General features: G+C 43.3%; 1 protein-coding gene across 1 annotated transcript; it reads right to left on the bottom strand.

The window, feature by feature from the left end:
• Positions 1-1,931: 1,931 nt before the first annotated feature.
• LOC144492730 (olfactomedin-4-like) lies at positions 1,932-23,988 on the bottom strand. The gene is made up of 5 exons (XM_078211100.1): positions 23,654-23,988; positions 18,451-18,615; positions 16,340-16,558; positions 7,931-8,063; positions 1,932-3,498 (listed from the first exon to the last, which is right to left on the bottom strand). Exons 1-5 carry the CDS (start codon positions 23,705-23,707, stop codon positions 2,684-2,686), a joined length of 1,386 nt encoding a protein of 461 aa, XP_078067226.1. The 5' UTR covers positions 23,708-23,988; the 3' UTR covers positions 1,932-2,683.
• Between the last annotated feature and the right edge of the window lie 439 nt (positions 23,989-24,427).

Raw genomic sequence — 24,427 nt, forward strand, 5'->3', positions numbered from 1 at the left:
AGTCTCACAACACCAGGTTAAAGTCCAACAGGTTTTTTTGATAGCACGCGTTTTCGGAGCGTTGCCCCTTCATCAGGTGAGTGAAGAGTTCGGTTCACAACAGGGCATATATAGACACAAACTCAATTACAAGATAATGGTTGGAATGCGAGTCTGAACAGGTAACCGAGTCTTTACAGGTGCAGACAAGGTGAGTGGAGAGAGTGTGACTTGGCTAGCCAAGTTCTGCACACTTGAGGACGGCCTCAACCGGGATCTTGGGTTCATGTCACACTATCTGTAACCCCCACGATTTGCCTGGGCTTGCAAAATCTCACTAACTGTCCTGGCTGGAGACAAGTCACACCTTTTTAACCTGTGCTTAACCCTCTCTCCACTCACATTGTCTGCACCTGTAAAGACTTGATTACCTGTTAAGACTCGCATTCCAACCATTATCTTATAATTGAGTGTGTGTCTATATATGCCCTGCTTGTGAATCAAACTCTTCACTCATCTGATGAAGGGGCCACGCTCCGAAAGCTCGTGCTACCAAATAAACCTGTTGGACTTTAACCTGATGTTGTGAGACTACTTACTGTTCACTGAAATCTGCGAAGTTGGAGAATGGCACCTTATTTCTATTTGAGCCATGGGCAGAATCATCACCTTGGGTGCATCTCTCCAAATGCTGAAGAGCGGGGTATGCATGTCCCTCTCCGATCCCAATGAACAGCTGAACAAGCAGGCAAATCGAACAAAAATGTTCTTTAAAAAAATACTGAGGTGGAATTTTACGGCCCCTCTCGCCAAAGTCAATGGACTTTTGAAAAGTTTGCATTTTCCAGCCATTCCCCCACCGCAACAGGGCCGTAAAATGCTGCCTCTGGTCACTGGGGTCCATGGCGCTTGCCAAGATTTGGACCCTATTGAAGGGCTGTTAAAAGCTCTCCATTCATTTAGTGTACCAGTGTCCTGGTTCCATGTCCTTGAAGAGCAGGAATTGCAGTTCAGGGAATTGCTTGCTGTGGCTATGTCTTGGCAAGCATCTGCCTGGCAAAAACTGAATGTAGATTTTGCCCCTTACAAAGCAATGAGGAAACCTGCGGAAAAGGCAAGAATTAGGCACAGTCAGTTTCCCACCAATATTGCAGGGGGCTTGCAGTTTCAAATAGTTTTCAACTTGTTTTCTGTACTGTAAATGATTCTCCCAGAAATAATCTTGGGCCACTTCCATTCATCTACTGCTCTGACCATTCCACAATATTATGGAAGAGGTATTAGCTGTGACTCTGTTGGTAGCACTCAAAAGTTGTGGGTTAAAGTCACACTCCAGATACTTGAGCATGAAATTAAGCTGACAATTCAATGCAGTATTGAGGCAATGCTCCACTGTGGAAGTGCCATCTTTAGAATGACCCATTAAATCAAAGCCCCAATGTGGGCAGTAAACTGAACTCTCGGCACTAATCTGAAGAAAAGTGGATTCTGCTAGTGCTCTGGTCAATGTGTCTCTGAATCAACAGAATAAACAACAAATTATTTCGTCACTAGATCAAATTGCTGTTGGGGGGAACCTTTCAAATTGCTGTTTGGGGGGGCTTGCTGTGCAAATTGGCCAGTGGTTTTTCTACATTAACTACTCTTCAAAAGGATTTCATTGCTTTCATTCTTTCTGTAACATCATGTAATATAAGTTGTTCAGCGCCTACCTCCTGCTCTCAATAAATAACTTTTTATTTTCCTTTTTTCCTTTTGTTTCAGGACTTGGGAGTTCCTCTTTCGTTTCGAGTGGATGACCAGAGTGAGAGCCCTGACTCTGGCTTCTTGCTTTAAATTTCATTTCTTGATGGTGATAAGCACAAAAAACATTTCTTCTTTCCTACTACAGCATCTACCTTAGGAGTGAAACTATTTTGTTACAGAGTTTGACTTGAGTGGAAGATGCAGTTAGATATATCAAAAAGTTTATTCAGGCACAAAAAAGGTTACATAAAAAGGGATACACAAGCCATGTGACATGTTGATCATTCCAATACTTCGTATATTGGAATGATCAGCATGGCCACCATCTAATTAATGTACATAATTAGGCCTGTTTCACCAGGCCTCATTTTAGACATGGTTAAGCAAGGCAATTTGAGTCATGTAAATGTTTCCAATTTGATGTGCAGCGCCTCAAATTTATAAGTTGTGTACTACTTCATATTGCTAACAAAATATTCAATCATCCTGTAAATGAAACCATAGGTTCAGCCTCAAAATATCACATTCTCTTAACATCGTGTCTTTCAGAGTAAAGGAAATGTTGGATTAATTAGAAGAGAAAACATTAGAATTCAGAATCCAATGAAATTATCCCAGGAGTTAGTTTCTTCCTCATGCGAACATTTCTTAAAGGCTGCCAATCAAACCTTGTCCATCATTGCTGATTGGTGAGTACAATAGGTGAGGCTGTGAATTTATGGCCCCTACATTCTTTCCCTAACTTTCACCACAATTGTGTCTTTTACTCAGACTATAAAGTTTTAACATATATGTTTGCTTTCCAAGATTTTCTCAAACTTTTAATTTTTAGTAATAATTCCTTATTCAGTAAGTTCTAGGCCATTCTAAAATTAGTAGATGCCATTATAATGTATTTAATTGCATGAAATCATTATTTTGCTGAATATGGCTGGAAAGAAATGATTAATTTGCACCTTTAATAAAACAAGAGCTCATATGCTACCATGTAGCCACTATTATAAACATAGAGTTTCCTATCTACTGGGTTGTAGTGGACGTTTGCCACATGTGGAGAATATTTGACAAACCGGATATTGAGATTTTTGGCCTCTTGGTTAGTGACTGTGTCATACATGTAAAATATCTCCTCTTCAGTATCGCTGATATACCGGGTGGCATAAAGCACCCCACAAACCACAAAGGTGTTGGTTACTGCTTTCTTAAAGAGCTTTGTTTTCCAGGTCTGCAGCACAACCAAACTAATGCTGTCTATTTTACTAAATACAATATTGCCATAATTCTTCTCAGTAGCATAAATGACCCAAATGCCATTTTCGTCCACAGAGAAATCCATATCTGTGTGACCGTAGCAGTCATAATAACAGTAAGGGAACTTATTATTAAAACCAGCGTCGGGAAGCAGAACATTTGTGATAGCTTTTGTCACCATGTCAAACCTGCACATTTGCCCGGTATTATAACAGTTGTAATACAGAGACTGGTTGTAAACCACGACCCCAGGACCCTGTATCGCATTCGGAGTTGTGTATGACGGTTTTACCGAAATATCAATGTTGGATTTTGCTGTCAGGAAGTTTTTGTAAGAATCGTAGGTTCGGATCGCATTTCCATAAATATTGGAGGACAGCAGTGCCATAACCCAGTAGACTTGCGGGCTTCCAGGCATTGAATCCATACCCCAACCTCCGTAAAGGTATGATGTGCCATATGGATTGAGTTGTGCCAATACCGGCTCACTAACATTGCGTAAAATTCCTCCGGAGCAGTTTCCTACAAGGAACACAGTTAGATTATAATTGCATTTTCTTCAAACTATTTTTTCAATAATATTTCTTCATACAGAGACAATAAAGCGAATAAACATTTCTTGTTATACCTGTCAATCTCAAACCATCTACATTATTCCCAACAGGCTCAATCTATGAACCCTTTCCCATCAGACACTAACAACACCCTAACCATTCCCACCTACTTAACACATAGCCCATTTTTTTCCCCCAGATTAAATCCCAACCATGATTTTCCATCAATCTCAAGCCATTTCTATGCTAACCACTAGAGTTAATTCTTCATGAATAAGAGTTGGAAAATGCATGAATGTTGTTATCCTGTGAAGGATCTTTGTGTTACATTTTTGCTCCAAATAACTCTGTACTATAATGATCTGTGGAGTACATCCTCCTGACTCTATTTATGACTCCTCGGAAATTATGGGGCGATTCTCCTAACAGATTTCTAAATGCTGAATTGACGGGAAAAATGGTGTAATTCACGATTGTACTTTCAGTGGGAGCTCAGACTCGAATTTCCCACACTGTGCAGTGCAGAGGTCACAATCGTGAATATCATTAAAAGTTAGGGGGTGGGGGCCTATTCACTCCGGAGTCTGATAGTTCCGGGCCTCTGCGCCAGCGCAGTGGCCCCAAACTGTCAGCCTCCCATTTGCTGGCCAGCTCAATCGCTGGCCAGCCCGGGCCCTCGCAGTGCTGCCCCTCTCCTCCCCACTAATGGCCCGATTGCGGCCCCCACCCCCACAAGCATTCCTGGGCCAGCCCCACCCCATCCCATCCCAGGGCGCCCTGATCTCCAGCACGCCCCCCACCCCAGCAGTGACGATCCCCCCTCCCCCCACCCCGGCAGGCCGCCCCCCCCCCAGCTCGCCCCGATTGCTGGCTTCCCTCCAGCCCCCACCGATACCAATGCAGAGTGGCAGCGGAACCCCCAACCCCAGCAATCACCCCACAGGCCCTGCCCCCACCTGGCCCGGCTCCATCTGACCCCGCCCCCATGGCACTGCCTTCCCAGGCCCTGCCCCCTTGGCACTGCCTGATGCCCAGTGGGCAATGCTAAGGTGCCCACTGGGCATGGGCACTTTGCCCCTTGGGCAGTGCCATGGGGCACAGGCTGGCACTGCCAGGGTGCCCATGTCCAGGGGGCACCACCCTCTTTGTCGCCCGACCCCAGGGGGGCCCTGATTGCCCCCCTTCACTCCAGTGGCGTCTCCTGCTAGTTCACCAAAAGTGGGGAGCTACTCTAAACCTGCCGGAGTGAAATACTCCTGGCGGGCTGGGAGAAGCTATCGGGCCAAGAAAATTCAGTCCTGGGCCCAATCATGACATTTAAATTACATTAAAAATAAATTAAAATCTCTTACCTGGCCTTCCCACCGGTTTCCAGCGTGGTCTCGACCACGCCTGCTCTCCAGCGGTGGGAGACGGGCATGCGTCAGGGACGCATGCGTGAATCCCACGAATCGGCGCACGCATGCTTCTCCCAACACGACCCACCAAATAATTAGCGGGCCGGAATGGGAGAATCGCCCCCTACATTTTTCCCAACTTTCTCCCCTTATCCTTGCCTAAAGGCATTGGTTCCTCCTGGTATATGACTACGGTCATGATGTGGAGATGCCGTCGTTGGACTGGGGTAAACACAGTAAGAGTTTTAACAACACCAGGTTAAAGTCCAACAGGTTTATTTGGTAGCAAATACCATTAGGTTTCGGAGCGCTGCTCCTTCGTCAGATGGAGTGGAAATCTGCTCTCAAACAGGGCACAGAGACACAGAATCAAGTTACAAATACTGATTAGAATACGAATCTCTACAACCAACCAGGTGTTAAAGATACAGACAATGTGAGTGGAGGGAGCATTAAGCACAGGTTAAAGAGATGTGTATTGTCTCCAGGACAGCCAGTGAGATTCTGCAAGTCCAGAAGGCAAGCCGTGGGGGTTACTGATAGTGTGACACGACAGCGCAGAGTCGCTGAGCAGAAACTGATAGCCAAGTTCCGTACACATGAGGACGACCTAAACCGGGATGTTGGGTTTATGTCACACTATCAGTAACCCCCACAGCTTGCCTTCTGGACTTGCAGAATCTCACTGGCTGTCCTGTCTGGAGACAATACACATCTCTTTAACCTGTGCTTAATGCTCCCTCCACTCACATTGTCTGTATCTTTAAGACCTGGTTGGCTGTAGAGATTCGCATTCTAATCAGTATTCTGTAACTTGATTTTGTGTCTCTGTGCCCTGTTTGAGAGCAGATATCCACTCCATCTGACAAAGGAGAAGCGCTCCGAAAGCTAATGGTATTTGCTACCAAATAAACCTGTTGGACTTTAACCTGGTGTTGTTAAAACTCTTACTATATGACTAAGGCACAGGAACCAGTTTCCTAGTATCTCTTCCGTATGACCATTCTTTAAGTGTGAGTCCAGTCAGTGTATTTTAGCAGGTTGTAATTAAGCCCTAGTATCTTCTCATGTGTTATTCACATGAACATACAGACACACTTCCAAAATATAGATTACTACATAATAATTAGAAGCTCATATGATTTGCCTCCCTATTCCAGACTGTTGAGGCTAGTTGTATAAGCTTATTGTAAACTCTGGAATTCCCTACCCAAACTTCACCTTGGCTGGCATCTCCCGGTCCTGTCTGCTGTGGGAATTGTCGCGGGCGGAATGAAAAATTTGACGGACCAGCAAGAGATCTGTTGACTTTGGGACTGGAAAATCCTACCCCTTCTCCCTACTTACCTTAAAACCTGTTTGAGCAAGCTTTTGGTCACCCATCCTAATGTCTCTTCTTAGGCTCAGTCTTGATTTTCGTGTGGAGCACCTTGGGCTGTTTTACAACCTTAAAAGTACTAAATAAATGCAAGTTGTAGTTGGTGACCGATTAACTCAAAATAAACTAGGAACCAAATCTTGCTTTTTCTAATCCTTGAGGCTCAGTTATACATTAGTTTTACTGACTGAATCTATGGCATAAAAATTACAATTTCATGTGTTCAGCATTGAGATGGCATGTGTAAGAAACAATTATAATTATTTTACTCTGACAATTGAATCGCTGCAATTCTTTCTCGCTGAAATAGCCACAAAGAATAACATAAATTATCTAAATTGTTTCCAATCATATTGGTTGAAGTCAACATTGCTGCTCTCTTAATGAATGAAAAAGTAGCCTCCTGATATGTAAAATGAGAGAATATTTTCAGTTAAACATTAATTTAGAAGTCTCCTGATCTTGAATTTGCTCCTGAGTCAGTCAGCCTGAAATCTCAGGTACATCCAGCTGTGTCTTGCACCTTGCAGAGACAGCCAGTCTTCAGATCCATCACCGGATTCCAGTCACCAAGAGTATTCTCAATTTATGTTTTTAAAAATGCACATACTGATTACTCTGTGACTGTTTTCCCGCCTTTGCTTCTTTCCTGCTCCCAACTGCTTTTATGTTGTTCATTTAATTTTGGAGGCTCAGTAACTGGATAAAACGACTGCGAGGCTACGTAAAAGAGATAAACAGCATAAATCCTAGGAGTCAGCTCATTGGTTCTGGCCACTAGAAAATCTGAGTAAACAAACAATATAAAGCAGCTTTTCCAAAGCTGGCAACTCTCACTGGGGCACTGATGTCAGCAGTCCTCCAGGATCATCCTAAAATGGACATTTCCCTTCAGCGAATATGAACAATAGGTGATGACAGGTTACATAGTTGACAGCAAGAACTTACATTTCACTGTAGTAAAACATTTGAGGCACTGCACAGGAATACATTCAGACAAAAATTGAAGCTGAGACAAAGAAGGGGATTTTAAAACAGGAGACCAATGATTTGGTCAAAGAATTGGGTTTAAAACAGAGTCTTAAAGGAAGGGAGGGATTGAAAAGTTTTAGGAAGGAATTCCAGAGTTGAGTTCCAAGGCAGCTGAAGGCATGGCTGCCAGTAATAGGGTGAAAGTAGTCAGGGTTGCAAAACACACCAGACTTGGAGGAATACTGAATTCCAAGAGGGCTGTAGAACTTGAGGATATTACAGAGATAGGAACAGGTGAACACAGTCTTGTCACCAGACAATATCCGCATTCATACACTTCAGGACTATCTGGGCAATCAGGTGTAGAAATCCTGTCCGATGCTTCATTCCCTATCTTGAGTAGACGAATACAGTTAAAGTACCTTGACTACAACCCTGACTGGGATTGAGCCTGGTTTGTGTTATTCAGCAAGTGTTGCATTTAGGAATTACTGTGATAGTCATACAAACCTTTACATAAAAACATTAAATATTGTTCAAGCAGTTTAAATTCAAATGAATATGGCAGGTATTAATGTTTATTTTGTTACGGTAACAAGATGAAGGTGTGGTCTTGGTAACTAATATGTGCAACTGATAATATGTAATCTCACCAATGGGTAATTTGCCATAGACAGAGAAGCTCTCCAAACGGTTCTTCATTCTCTTCAAGTAGTCTTTCATGGACAGTAGGTTTTGTTTGTCATGTTGCTGCAAGTTTTTCACATTGAGGCGGGCATCCAGCATCTGGATCACAAATAGAATTCATTACATAGCCTGTTTATTATTGGGGGTAATTAGCAATCTTTTTTATTACTAGGCTAATGAACAGTCTGATTATTATTGGGGTAATGAACAGCCTGGTTATTATTGGGGTAATGAACAGCCTAGTTATTATTGGGGTAATGAACAGCCTGGTTATTATTGGGGTAATGAACAGCCTCGTTATTACTGGGGTAATGAACAGCCTGGATATTACTGAGGTAATGAACAGCCTGGTTATTATTGGGGTAATGAACAGCCTGGTTATTACTGGGGTAATGAACAGCCTGGTTATTACTGGGGTAAGGAACAGCCTGGTTATTACTGGGGTAATGAACAGCCTGGTTATTATTGCAGTAATGAACAGCCTGGTTATTACTGGGGTAATGAACAGCCTGGTTATTACTGGGGTAATGAACAGCCTGGTTATTACTGGGGTAATGAACAGCCTGGTTATTACTGGGGTAATGAACAGCCTGGTTATTACTGGGGTAATGAACAGCCTGGTTATTATTGGGGTAATGAACAGCCTGGTTATTATTGGGGTAATGAACAGCCTGGTTATTACTGAGGTAATGAACAGCCTGGTTATTATTGGGGTAATGAGCAGCCTGGTTATTATTGGGGTAATGAACAGCCTGGTTATTATTGGGGTAATGAACAGCCTGGTTATTATTGGGGTACTGAACAGCCTGGTTATTACTGGGGTACTGAACAGCCTGGTTATTACTGGGGTAATGAACAGCCTGGTTATTACTGGGGTAATGAACAGCCTGGTTATTACTGGGGTAATGAACAGCCTGGTTATTACTGGGGTAATGAACAGCCTGGTTATTACTGGGGTAATGAACAGCCTGGTTATTATTGGGGTACTGAATAGCCTGGTTATTACAAGGGTAATACATAGAAATACATAGAAACCCGATAGTGCAGAAGGAGGCCATTCGGCCCATCGAGTCTGCACCGACCACAATCCCACCCAGGCCCTACCCCCACATATTTACCCGCTAACTACGCATCTCAGGGACAATTTTTAACCTGGCCAATCAACCTAACCCACACATCTTTGGACTGTGGGAGGAAACCGGAGCACCCGGAGGAAACCCACGCAGACACGAGGAGAATGTGCAAACTCCACACAGACAGTGACCCGAGCCGGGAACCGAACCCGGGACCCTGGAGCTGTGAAGCAGCAGTGCTAACCACTGTGCTACCGTGCCGCCCCGTATGAACTGCCTGTTTATTATTGGAGTAATGAACAGCCTGGTTATTACTAAGGTAATGAACAACATGGTAATTACTGGGGTAATGAACAGCCTGGTTATTACTAAGGTAATGAACAACATGGTAATTACTGGGGTAATGAACAGCCTGGTTATTATTGCAGTAATGAACAGCCTGGTTATTATTGCAGTAATGAACAGCCTGGTTATTACTGGGGTAATGAACAGCCTGGTTATTACTCGGGTAATGAACAGCCTGGTTATTATTGCAGTAATGAACAGCCTGGTTATTACTTGGGTAATGAACAGCCTGGTTATTACTAAGGTAATGAACAACATGGCAATTACTGGGGTAATGAACAGCCTAGTTATTATTGCAGTAATGAACAGCCTGGTTATTACTGGGGTAATGAACAGCCTGGTTATTACTGGGGTAATGAACAGCCTGGTTATTACTGGGGTAATGAACAGCCTGGTTATTACTGGGGTAATGAACAGCCTGGTTATTACTGGGGTAATGAACAGCCTGGTTATTATTGGGGTAATGAACAGCCTGGTTATTACTGGGGTAATGAACAGCCTGGTTATTACTGGGGTAATGAACAGCCTGGTTATTATTGGGGTAATGAACAGCCTGGTTATTACTGGGGTAATGAACAGCCTGGTTATTATTGGGGTAATGAACAGCCTGGTTATTATTGCAGTAATGAACAGCCTGGTTATTATTGCAGTAATGAACAGCCTGGTTATTACTGGGGTAATGAACAGCCTGGTTATTACTGGGGTAATGAACAGCCTGGTTATTACTGGGGTAATGAACAGCCTGGTTATTACTGGGGTAATGAACAGCCTGGTTATTATTGGGGTAATGAACAGCCTGGTTATTACTGGGGTAATGAACAGCCTGGTTATTACTGGGGTAATGAACAGCCTGGTTATTATTGGGGTAATGAACAGCCTGGTTATTACTGGGGTAATGAACAGCCTGGTTATTATTGGGGTAATGAACAGCCTGGTTATTATTGCAGTAATGAACAGCCTGGTTATTATTGCAGTAATGAACAGCCTGGTTATTACTGGGGTAATGAACAGCCTGGTTATTATTGGGGTAATGAACAGCCTGGTTATTACTGGGGTAATGAACAGCCTGGTTATTACTGGGGTAATGAACAGCCTGGTTATTACTGGGGTAATGAAAAGCCTGGTTATTACTGGGGTAATGAACAGCCTGGTTATTATTGGGGTAATGAACAGCCTGGTTATTATTGGGGTAATGAACAGCCTGGTTATTATTGGGGTAATGAACAGCCTGGTTATTATTGGGGTAATGAACAGCCTGGTTATTATTGGGGTAATGAACAGCCTGGTTCTTATTGCGGTAATGAACAGCCTGGTTATTATTGGGGTAATGAACAGCCTGGTTATTACTGGGGTAATGAACAGCCTGGTTATTACTGGGGTAATGAACAGCCTGGTTATTACTGGGGTAATGAACAGTCTGGTTATTATTGGGGTAATGAACAGCCTGGTTATTATTGGGGTAATGAACAGCCTGGTTATTATTGGGGTAATGAACAGCCTGGTTATTATTGGGGTAATGAACAGCCTGGTTATTATTGCAGTAATGAACAGCCTGTTTATTATTGGGGTAATGAACAGCCTGTTTATTATTGGGGTAATGAACAGCCTGGTTATTATTGGGGTAATGAACAGCCTGGTTATTACTGGGGTAATGAACAGCCTGGTTATTACTGGGGTAATGAACAGCCTGGTTATTACTGGGGTAATGAACAGCCTGGTTATTACTGGGGTAATGAACAGTCTGGTTATTATTGGGGTAATGAACAGCCTGGTTATTATTGGGGTAATGAACAGCCTGGTTATTATTGGGGTAATGAACAGCCTGGTTATTATTGGGGTAATGAACAGCCTGGTTATTATTGCAGTAATGAACAGCCTGTTTATTATTGGGGTAATGAACAGCCTGGTTATTATTGGGGTAATGAACAGCCTGGTTATTATTGGGGTAATGAACAGCCTGGTTATTACTGGGGTAATGAACAGCCTGGTTATTACTGGGGTAATGAACAGTCTGGTTATTATTGGGGTAATGAACAGCCTGGTTATTATTGGGGTACTGAACAGCCTGGTTATTATTGGGGTAATGAACAGCCTGGTTATTATTGCAGTAATGAACAGCCTGGTTATTATTGGGGTAATGAACAGCCTGGTTATTATTGCAGTAATGAACAGTCTGGTTATTATTGGGGTAATGAACAGCCTGGTTATTATTGGGGTAATGAACAGCCTGGTTATTATTGGGGTAATGAACAGTCTGGTTATTATTGGGGTAATGAACAGCCTGGTTATTATTGCAGTAATGAACAGCCTGGTTATTATTGGGGTAATGAACAGCCTGGTTATTATTGGGGTAATGAACAGCCTGGTTATTACTAAGGTAATGAACAACATGGTAATTAGTGGGGTAATGAACAGCCTGGTTATTACTAAGGTAATGAACAACATGGTAATTACTGGGGTAATGAACAGCCTGGTTATTATTGCAGTAATGAACAGCCTGGTTATTATTGCAGTAATGAACAGGCTGGTTATTACTCGGGTAATGAACAGCCTGGTTATTACTAAGGTAATGAACAGTCTGGTTATTATTGCAGTAACAAACAGCCTGTTTATTACTGGGGTACTGAACAGCCTGGTTATTATTAAGGATAATTGGAGATCTGTTTATGGTAAGAGGTAATCAGCAACTTGTTTATAAATGTGAAATAAAGAGGTTTAAGAGGAGAGGAAACAGATAAATTCACAAAAGGGGGACAGATTAGAGATGGCAAAAAGAGGATGAGAAGATAGGCAGTTGATAAGGAGAATGGATCAGAAATGAAAGTGTAAAAAATAATTTCAATAATAAATTGATGCAGTGGCCTGGGACCCTGCATAAGGAGCGGGCAGCAACTCACTTTCACAAAGCTGGCTGAGGATTGCCAGCTTGAGATCCCTCAGCACTTCGTATAGGGAAGTGTAAAACTCAGTTATGATCAATTGCAATGGAAAATTTGATATATTTAATATCACAGAATTTCAAAAATGATAGTTGAATATCTTTCCCTTTGACTTTATTTTATTTCAGTAACGAAAGATGCAAGTGAAGAACTCGAAATGGGAGTCGTTGAAGAATAATTCCCACATGAAGTCAGTATTTCATATCTGTGGGTTCAGAGGCAGGATAACAAGCTCTTGGCCTCACATTGCGATGATAGTAATACAACTGATTATGAAAAATATATATATTTTTATGTCTAAAGCTTTCTGCTACAGGCAGTCAGTATACTTGGAAGGAATGCAATTCAGATGCTGAGAGAGCAGGATAATTACTCATTTTAGCCTTGCAAGTAGTTATGTTAAGCAGCGTGAATGGACTTTTGTTTACTTAAGTTCCCCAGCGATTTATTATTAGAGTGTTTGACTCCCCCCCCCCCCCCCCCGCCAGAGAATGTGGTTAAACAGCAGCTTATAATTGTAAAGCAATTCCACATTTAACATCACCAGTAGATGGGAGTGGTGATTTAGCCTTTATGGTTGTGATTCACAAAGCGTACAATTTCAGTACAACCACTCCTCCCCCCCCCCCCCAACTACCAGAGAATCTGGGGGTGATTGTACCATTTTGATTCTAAGTGCTGAATCTGGGCGCAATTCAGATCCGGCTTGGAAACCTGTTTTCAGGCGCCCCCATATACACTTAGCCTGAAAAAAAAGATTGAAATTGCACATTCTCTTCGTGTCTGCGTGGGTTTCCTCCGGGTGCTCCGGTTTCCTCCCACAGTCCAAAGATGTGCAGGTTAGGTTGATTGGCCATGCTAAAATTGCCCTTAGTGTCCTGGGATGCGTAGGTTAGAGGGATTGGTAGGTAAATATGTAGGGATATGGGGGTAGGGCCTGGGTGGGATTGTGGTTGGTGCAGACTCGATGGGCCGAATGGCCTTTCTCTGTGCTGTAGGGATTCTAAGAATGATCGGACCTTCCTCCTCACCCGCCCTCCGAGCAGAGACACATCTGACCCGCCTCCAACTCCCTCCCCCCCACCAGAGAACCATCTGGCCTCCCTCCCAACCCCTCCCCCAACGAGGGAATGATCGGGCCTCCCCCCCTCCCCCTCCCCCGCATACATCTGGCCTCCCTCTTCCCCCCCCCCTCCCCCCCCCCCCCCCCAACCCACCAGAGATACATCTGACCCGCCTCCTGCAACCCCCCACCACTGATCTGAGTCAGAGAGCCACTGGAAGTTCTGAACTTACCTCTTCAGAAGCTGGAGCGCCCGAAACAGATCTTTGCTGAGCATGTCTGTTTCGCGCCCAATCTGGATGGGCGAACGCAATGGTAAAGTGGGAAATGCAGGTAAGATTGGGCATCCAGCTCATTAAGTCAATTTAAATGCATTTAAATTGATGTCGTGCCCGTTCCGGCCATTTTCGGGCCTTGGTAAAGTGGGAATCTGCGTGGATGTGGGGGCGGATCGCACTATTCGTCTCACACCCAACTTTACCAAGTTTTCGCACCCGAAAATGGGCGCAATACAATGGTAAAATCGAGCCCTCTATCTCTCTCTAAAAGCTTCAAGAGTGTTAACAAATGTTAAAGCGAGTATGCCTAGGTTGGCTAACTATTTAAAAGTGGATTTATTTATGCACGAATGGGGCTTATTTGGAACTAGAACAGTGATAAGTTAGAAATTAAAATGGTTTCCTTTTCATTTTTAATTGTTCAACTGTTAGTAGTTAACTTGCTTCATTTGTTATATTTAAACTGTCTTGTTAAATAAAGTTTGTTTTACTACAAAAGATTCCTAATTTGTCAGTGGAATCATTCCTGGAAGGAAGTATCCTTTTGTCACATTTATGCCAAAGTAGAAAAATTGTTGTGGTCTAGTCTTTTGGGATTCAAAGTTATTTTTAATTAATGTTCATCGAACAATATTACATGCACCCAAGTGAAATGAATACTTGGTAAAAATAGCTTTCCCACTTCACATTCCCACTTCACCAGCCAGTTAGTTCATAGACTTTAACCATACCAGCAGTTTCAAGTGGAAGCAATAGCCACTGGACATAGCATTCTAACTGAGAGAGAGGCCACACAATTTTAGAATGCCGTTAAAGAAGAATTCAACATCAGTGCAAAGTGGGTGGACAGACAATGAGCTTGTGCGTTGCAAATACTGAATTAAATCCAAAGCTAATTCCAATGTGAAGTGAAACAAGCTTCCCAACATCCACTATGATGTTTAGTTTGGTTCCAACTCTGGATTTAGCTGCATTTGTAGTGTGTTGTAGAGTCTGTGTGAAGTGAAACTACTGTGGTTGTACTGAAATTGTACGCTTTGTGAATCACAACCATAAAGGCTAAATCACCACTCCCATCTACTGGTGATGTTAAATGTGGAATTGCTTTACAATTATAAGCTGCTGTTTAACCACAGCAACCTTTTCCACAGTTAAGGCTACAGATTGTGAGGCCTGTCTGAGATAACTTTGTGGGAGGTAAGAGAGTCTTTTAAATGTCTGGTTTCCCATAGAAATACATAATTTTTGACTTTTACTGGGAGATATGATCAGATGGATAAGTGGGAAAACCTTCAGGAGATAGGATCATAGAATCCCAACAGTACAGAAGGAGGCCATTCAACCCATCAAGCCTGCACCGACCCTAATCCCACCCAGGCCCTATTCCAGTAACCCTCATTTACCATGCTAATCCCACTGACACTAGGGTCAATTTAGCATGGCCAATCAACCTAACTCGCTCATCTTTGGACTGTGGGAGGAAACCAGAGCACCTGGAGGAAACCCATGCAGACACGGGGAGAAAGAGCAAACTTCACACAGACAGTGACCCGAGGCTGGAATTGAACATGGGTCCCTGGTGCTGTGAAGCAGCAATATTAAGCACTGCACCACCATGCCGCCCATCTCAGAGTGAGGCCTAGGCCTTTTCTAATATATGTGTTATGTGTAAATATTTCAGCACCGTGGCCTCTGAAATTGCCAGACTGACATTAGGACTGGTAGGCGTGAGTGGGAAATTGGATTGTTCGAATGCCAGGGACCCAAAGGAAGCATTCTTGGCAGAACATCAGTGCTGGGCAAAGGTTTTCAGTAGCCAATGACAGCATGGTGAGGGAGAGGTAAGGCCAGGGCTAGGGAGGGCCAGTGACTCTTTGTGGGGCCTTGGAGAAGCACTTCTGTAAAATTTAACATTCTCCATTCTAGTTGCCACTGTCAGTTCCATACAGTGTGAGGCCTCCCGCTGACCCATAACATTAAATCATGGTACATTAATGTTCTCGGCTGCAACTGGGGAGGCAATAGTGTAGTGGTATTTTCACTGGGCTAATAATCCAGAGACCCAGGGTGGTGATCTTGGAACACAGATTCAAATCATGCTGTGGCAGATGGTGGAATTCAATTCAATAAAAAAAATCTGGAATTTAAAATATTTAAATGATGATCATGAAACCATTGTCAATTGTAAAAACCCAACTGGTTCACTAATGTCCTTTAGGAAAGGAAATCTGAAATCCTTACCTGGTCTGGCCTACATGTGACTCCAGATCCGCAGCACTTTGGTTGACTCTTGAATGCCCTCTGAAATGGCCATGCAAGCCAGTTCAAGGGCAATTAGTGATGGGCAATAAATACTGGCCCAACCAACAACGCCCACATCCCATGAATTAATATTTTTTAAAAATTGACAATAGATTTCTACTTGCCTATAGAACTTTGGCCAATTGAAAGTTGACAAAGATGAAATGGCATCCGATGGAAACAGAGTGACCTCAGGGTGATAAATGGAGTCAACCTAATTTGGTCCCCTCCCATTAAACATTCTCACTGGGTGAAGAGGGGTGGGGGCTAAAATCAATGCCATGGTCTGAACCATCACCAATCAAGTCCAGCAATCACAGTATTGACATGTGGCAATGTTACTATAAATACTGAAAACAAATCCAGTTGATCTCACCTCAGTGGAGACCTTGAGAAATAAATCGGTGTTTGATGAAGGAACACTCTGAGCCTTTGCAATCTCTGAGCTGAGCTGCTTCAGCTCCCAGCGAACAGTCCAAAAGTTGAGTGGATGGTACAGTTGCTGTTTATACATTGCCTCAAACGGTTGCAGCTGAGAAGAAAGGTTTCGTATCTGTGCCTGGAACTCTGGAATCTTGTACTCAGCAAAAGTTGCCTTTAAATTTACAATATCATATTGAAAAAAGAAACAAGTCAAATAAATAATGATGTCCAGTCCATGGGATGTAATAAAGAAATTGCTATTTAAATTGATCCTTTAAATTATCCTTTAAGTAGAGACAAGTAAAGTTAGAATGATATTTGTTAATCACAAGTAGGCTTAAATTAACACTGCAACGAAGTTTCTGTGAAAATCCCCTCGTCGCCACACTCCAGCGCCTGTTCGGGTACACTGAGGGAGAACTTAGTATGGCCAATTCACCTAACCAGCACGTCTTTCGAACTGTGGGAGGAAACTGAAGCACCCAGAGGAAACCCACACAGACAAGGGGTGAACTTGCAAACTCCGCACAGACAGTGACCCAAACCGGAAATCAAACCTGGTCCCTGGCACTGTGAGGCAGCAGTGCTAACCACTGTGCTACCATGCCACCCCTAGAATATTTTGGGTAGGGAGCTTCTTGTACGTTAGTAGCTCTAAGGAAGTGTCTGACAATAAACCGGTTGAACCTAGAAGACCAGTCTGGATTGATTTTTCCACCACAACCACTTGTTATGAGTAACAGGTGGCGGGGAATGAGTTGGAAACACTACAGAGCCGATGGGTATAGACAGAACTCAAAGTGGTGATTTCAAATTAAAAGGAAGAGGGGTGCTGTGGAAAGACAGAGAAATCTCTATGGGGGAGAATGGTACAATTAGAATGTGCCTGTTAACTATGGTAAGCTCTTGCTTCCTCGTGAGTGACGGTGAGTGTTTGGTTGCTTGACTGTTGTGTATGTTAAAACTAAATCTGACCTTATTCTCACCCCACACATCTTTCCTACAGAAGAGAAGTCAATGTACAGCAATCAGGAGTGGGAACATTGCTTTATATTTGTCCTTTGATTAACCTGCTATCATCAAGGTCAACTAAGGCATTCTACAGCTGCCCTGAGCCAACATTCAGCAAACATCAAAACTGCATAATACCGTCACATTTGTTCAATATCAAGTCAAGTGGTGAGTTTGACCAATAACCAGGGCACCCGCCAAATAACTGGCTGAATTTCAATGGTCGGGAAGAGAACATTAGTCAACAAATTTTCAAGGGAGGACTGGTTTATTGGCGTTGGAGGCAACCACCAAATCTCAGCCTCATTAAATTTAGAAGTAGATAAAAGAAAGGGATAATCTGTAATCAATATCTATAATAAAAATTAAGTATGAAAGTCACACCAAAAAGATCCAACTGAACAATTAATAAAAGCAACCAGCTTATAATTAAGCATTCCTGAAGCACTGCAGGGAAAGTAACAAATATCCAGTGCAGTACATAGAAATCATAGAAATCATACAGAAGTGCCGCCATTGGAATGAGATATTAAACCAAATGTCCTTGTATCCTCACTGGCGAATATAAAAAATCCTTTGCCACTTTTTGAAGAACAGTGGGGATGTTGCATCCTGACTATATTAATTTCTCAGCCAACATCATTTGAACAGAAAATGTGGTCCTTATCACATTTCTATTTGTAGGAGTTTGCTGTGCGTACATTGGTAGCAAGGTTTATTTCATTACAACAATGATGAAACTTTAAAGGCATTTCATTGATTGTATTCTTTGGGATATCCTGAAGTTAAGAAAGACGCTATATAATGCAAGTCTTTCTGTTTATAAGGAGCTGTTTAATGTTAATGGTCAGTGTCTGTGCCTCCCGGTTCTGGTGAATGGGTATTGATGTGTATGCTTCTTTCTCTGAGTGAATAAGTTCCAGTGTCTGTATCACCTATTCTGTGTGAATAAATGTCAGTATTTGGGTTACTCTATGTGGACAGGGTCCACTCTCTGAATGACATGATGTTGGTGTATGCAGGCTGCCAATGTCTACATTTACATTTGCTCACCTCTAATTTCCTCTCTTCCAGAGATTTGACGCAGTTCTGTGACAGATCTTGTAACTGTTCAAATTTTTCAACTGGAAATTCCCATTCAGAAAACTGCATTTTGCAGACACATCGATTCCCATTCTCGAGTACTCCGTGAACTCCCTGGAATCGATATTCTGCTTCCTGCAAATCACATAGCTGTCAGTTCCTAATAAGGTGCTTGGATTCCCTTTCACAGCATTACAGTGAACTCCTAAACAAATATTATATGACCTAAGCACAGTATCCATTACATGCAAGTAGTGATGAAAATTGTAAGGGCAAATGACCTTAACCAATGAGCAAGTGGCTCCCTGGCCCAAACAGTCCAATAGATAATAACAGTCTGACTCAACTGTCACATTGGGCTAAATTTTAACTTTTTGACATGCAGGGACCAGTGGAGTTCTGGCAATTTATAAAAATTCCAGAAGCCAGTGCAGTTTGTTGGTCAGTGTATTTTTAACCGAGACACTGCGTTACTATCTCATTACCCAGTTACCTGACCAATTGGCATTAAGTGGTATAATAAGGACTGACATGAAATGATTTCAACTCCAGTAATTAAAGTCCAACCATTCAGTTTGATGAATTTTGGATTGGGAGCACAGCAGAGTCCCATTCAACCAAAGGCTGCACCGGTTCCCAAGAAACCTGTCCTTTTTGGAATCTGTGGACCATATTTATATAGGGTGATTTGGGCTGGACTTCCTTTTGAGTTATTTAAAATACATTTTGCTACAGTTTTGTTTGCACTTCAGCCCCACACTCCTGATCTATGAGCACCCAGGATGGGGGAGGAGGAGGACCTCCTCGTGAACCTGCTCCTAGACCTGGCTAAACTTGCCATAAACAGGTCCAGGCAGCGGGCAGACTGTCTACCCCGTTAGCACAGCTACATTTGTGGCCGGATCCCTGGAGAGGGAACATGTGGTGTCTGTGGACACTGCAGGGACTGGGATGCCTTATTGACACTTTTTGTTGGTTTGATGTTTTATGTTTCATTTGTGCTTTGTTTTTTTTTGGGTGGTTCCACTTTTATCTTGCCCCTCAGTTCATTTAATTTAGTTTAATTGATTTAAATTCAAAAGAGTTGGGAGCACAACAGAAAAAATCGGTAGAATATGGTTCCAGACATTCAAAGGGTGCACCTCACTTTATGAACACCTCCCTAGATGTGATGCTGGGGCTGATGGGATCCACAAGGAGATGCTCTTCACTACTGATAGGTGGCAGAACCCTGCAGATAAATCTGTGACTAGAGGTTGCCTCTGATGGCAGAAACGTGGTGGCACATTCGAGGATGCAATGCCAAAAGTGATTTAATGACCCAAGCTGGACAGGGAAGGTGAGGACAGTGGAACACTCACCCACATCCTGATGTGTGCATCATCCAAACCCCTCATTCTACTTTCTCAAGTCTACTCCAGCACATAACTCCTCACATTAACTTACCTTTCAGGTACATCATCCCTCACTGTCCATGCACTTACACACATCTCCATCTGTCCATTCACCACTGACACTCATCCTCGTGCATTGTCATGCCTCTCCTTCAGTCACTATCAACAAATGATCTCCATCCATCTGTTCCAACACATGCCTTTCTTTTCACTCACTCATAGGTCTCTTCTTTCCCTTCTTGCTGAAGAGAACACAGAACACAAGGGAGAGGCTGAGAACTGGAAGTGACCCTCCAGCCATTGAACAGCTGACAGCTGCAGAGGAGGCGGTGCTGGAATTCAACAGAGTCTTGGCGTGTTTGATCACTGGAGATGAGGAGCTGGGTGGGGGCCTCCCGGGATACCTGGTGACAGAATTAAATCTCAGACAGCCACATGGCATATAACATTCACTCCTGCGCATTCAAACAAAAGAGCTGTGCGACGCTGTGCAGAGCGAAGCACACCACAACCATTCTGAAGACACTGCCTGGTCTTTACTGAAAGGTGCCTTCAGATCTGTCCAGACACCTGAAGGACATGTGGATGCTTTCTCAATAACACATTTGGTGCTCATATGGCCTTCATATCATTGTTCTTGGACCTCTTTGGTTGGGTTCCTCTAATGTGTTACCAGCCACATTTTAAGTGGGTATCCCTTGTTTCTGAGCAGAGAACAGATCAGGGAGTGTGGATAGCTGCAGGATGAAAATATCATGACAAATATCAGGGAATCTTGTGCACAACTGCATAAAGATTTTTTTTTTGTGGTCACACACTAGCTGTACGTTAACAGAGTGAAAATTCTTTCAGTTGCTGGGCAATCTGGGGATACGTTAATAATCACATGCATGCAGTCGATGAGTCCATGCCAGAACCTCAAACCCAAGCATCTGCTCAGACTGACTGGTCTCACCTCAGGTTAAAAAGAAAAATGGTCGCTGGCCCTTCCAAACAAGCCAGCAGCCACTTGTCTTAGCCAGTGGAATGTGAGGTCCAGCAATGTCTCCAGCAGGTTGCTGGAACAATTCAGTGGTGACTTTGACAGCCACTGGTAAAGTGTGACCACCAGGTCCAGCTGACAGCAAATCTGGTTCAGAAGGCTACAAATATCTGTCACCGTATGATGTGACATCCTGAGCCTCCTGAGACACTGATGCTCCAACAGGTTAAGGAAGCTTATCCTCTGTCTATAGACCCTGGGTAAACTGTGTGCTGGGCCTCTTTGCTGATTGATCTCCATTCTCCTGTGGATTTGCAGGTCTCTGAGCAGCAGGCTGGTGCTGTTCCTGCTCCTGGTGGTGCTGCTACTATGGCTGCTGGTGCTGGTCATCTTAGCTCTCATTGAGGTCCAAAGCAACACAGCATAAGTGGACACCCAGGGTGACCTGAAAAATCAGAACTTCAAAGTGCAGATTGGATACACAAGCCTTCAAAGTGTAGCACGAAAGCAGCTCTGAAGTGTCAGTGCTTCCTGGTTTATTTCCCTGTCATATTTTCAGGGACCGGAATTACCCGTGATCTAGCTTTGCGTTCAGTGGCGAGTTCCAGGAAGCCCAGGAAGTCTGTGGATGCAAACTTAAACTGAAAACACCATGTTAATGTGGTTGTAATTGAGCAATTGACACATTGAAAGTGGCAACTTGCCTGTCCTGAGAGAGATGCTACACCACAGCCTAATGTGCTGGCGTCAGATGTGGAAGTTGGCAGATTGTATTCAGCTTCCCAAAGTGCTCAAATTCTCTCTTGACTTAACCCCCAGATCCATCCACACATGCTCATCCATGCTGGAATTCCCCCCAGTGTTTCACCCAAGTATCTAACTGAAAGAACAGTTTCAGTGTGCACAAACTAATAACCTTACAACTAGTTGATCTGCTTAAGGAAGTGAGTCTAATACTCACTCCGCACCCCCCCCCCCCCACCCCATTTCAGATCAGTGAACCTCAGCTGATTAAACCTTGTGCAGTAGGAGCCTAGGAACAGGATGAGGCTATTCAACACAAGCCCACTTAACCATTTACTTAGATTATGGGTGATCTATGCCTTAAATCAATTTACTCATGTTTGTTTCATATCTCTTTATGCCTCTGGGTAACAAAAATCTGTTAACTTCAATCTTAAAAATCCAAATTGACCCCCTTTTGTGGGAGAGGATTACATATTTCTGATAACTTGTGTAAAAACTTCTTCCTCATTTCATTCCTAATTGGCGATTGGCCTACCTACCTGTCGTTTCAAGTTTATTATTTCTTCTGAATTCCCCATCGAGAGATAATAGTTTCTCTTTATCTACACTATCTAACCCCCTGATCATCTGAAATATCTTGGTTAGGTCACTTTCTAAGCTCAAGCGAATACAAGTCAAGTGTATTGAACCTGACCTAATTTAGATCTTGTTATGATACCGGTGAATCTCCATTGTGCTTTGTTCAGGGCCAATATGTCCTACCTGGGGTGGGATGGGTGCAGTACTGCAGATCTCTCACCAAAAGCTTTATACAACTGAAGCATCGCTTTTTCCCCTTTGTATCCCAGTTCCTTCCAGATAAACATTCCATTAATCTTTCTTATATTTTAAACCTCCCTCATAGCTTTTGGTGCTTTGTGTACATGAACACCCAAACCCCTTTGTACTTCATAGCTTTAAGTCTATGTCCTTTAAGGAAACATTTCTGATTTATCTTCGCCGTCACACTTTTGCTCACAGTCCATGTCCCCTAGTAACTTGCTGTTTCCATCTACACCATTTACTGCGTTGCTTGCAAACTTTGCAGACGGCTCTATTTATATTCCAAGTCAGTGATAGATATGGTGAAAAGCTGACCCCTTGATGATCAAAAGCCATTTGTCTCCACTCTTTAGGTCAAGGCTATATAGTTCTCGAAAGATGTGTTAATGAGTTAGAAGTAAGCTAATCCCTCAATTCACTGTGCAGGGAAAGACAGTCAGTGTAAAGGAAGCAGTGTATGGTGTGGGAAATCTCCCCCAGTGTTTATGAAAGGCAAACCCATAACCAGAGAAAATTTCCCTCCGCAACCTTAATTATTTTTTTCCTTCAGATCCTCATTCTCCTCAAACAGCGGCGGAATTTCGACTTCAGTGAAAGCCTGCTCCTTCAGCACACAGAGGTGAGACTGACTTGCACAGATTGAAACATTGCTGTGGATAAACCAGCCCCGGAGGGAGCGGGCCAGCCTGGGCAGGATCAATGCAACCCCGGGAGTCCGGATAACGCCCACCCTGACAACCCACTTGTGAGATTTTCCAGCACTTATTACTTTTATTTCAGATCTACAGCATCCGCTGAGTTCTGCTTTTCACACCCACCGTCTCTGACCCAACCTGTTCGGTTTCCATCTGGTGAACTCAGGGGACTGGGATCTTCTCCTGATTTAGGAAATATTCTTTTTATAACACTCAACGAGATGGTCACGCCTGGCGAAATAGTGCTAAGCAGATCCGCCCGAGCCCACGAAACCAACTATGACTATTTCACAGCAATTGTACAAACCAGGGGGTGCAGGGAGAGGAGAGAAGGGAGAATGGGTGAGAGAAGGGGGTCAGAGGAGTGAAGGGAAGAGATAGAGGATGAGAGGAGATGACTGAGGGGAAGAGGACAGAGAGAGTGGAGGATTAAAGAGGAATAACACGCCTCTACGGCCTGAGACATTCGTGCAGTTAATTGTTAGTTATTTGTAACGAGCGAGATGACCAGGTCACGACTCCGTGATACTCACAGCAGACAGCAGGGATACAAGGAACACGGCAAAAGTCAGAGAAATCGCAGCCATCCCGAGAACTGCACTCCAACCCGCGGGGAGACAGTTATTTAATAGGGGACTGAGGGGAGGGGAAAAGGGGGAGGCGAGATGAAGAGAGCGGGAGACAAAGGGGTGGAGAAATGAGATGGGGAGGGGCCTTAATGGTAAAGGAACCTAGAGAGTGGAGAGAGACAACGTAGAGAGGGATATAGAGGAGGGGAGCAAACAGGAGAAACCAAACAATGGTTTTTAGGAGAGGAGATAGGACTGATAGAGCAAGTACACTAGAGGAATTTACAATTGGGAAGGAGGAGGTGTTAGAAAGGCTATCTTTACTTAAAATTGATAAGATATCAGGACTGGATGAGATGCATCCAAGGATACTAAGGGAAGTGAGAGTGGAAATTGCAGAGGTTCTGGTGGTAATCTTCCAGTCGTCCTTAGACATAGGGGTGGTGCCAGAGGACTGGAGAATTGTGAATGCTGCACCCTTCTTCAAAAAGGGATGGAATGATAATGCTGGCAATTACAGAAGTCAGTTTGACTTCAGTGATGCAGAAAACCTCTGGAAAATATAGTTTGGGACAAATCAATAGTCATTTGGATAAGTGCAAGATAATTAAGGAAAGTCAGCATGATTCATTAAGGGAATATCATGTTTAACTAACTTGCTGGTGTTTTTTTTGAGGTGGTAACAGAGAAGGTTGATAAGGGCAATGCTGTTGATGTGTTTATAATTTTTCAAAAGAC

Source organism: Mustelus asterias, chromosome 4 (assembly GCF_964213995.1).
Source record: "Mustelus asterias chromosome 4, sMusAst1.hap1.1, whole genome shotgun sequence".
Taxonomy (NCBI): domain Eukaryota; kingdom Metazoa; phylum Chordata; class Chondrichthyes; order Carcharhiniformes; family Triakidae; genus Mustelus; species Mustelus asterias.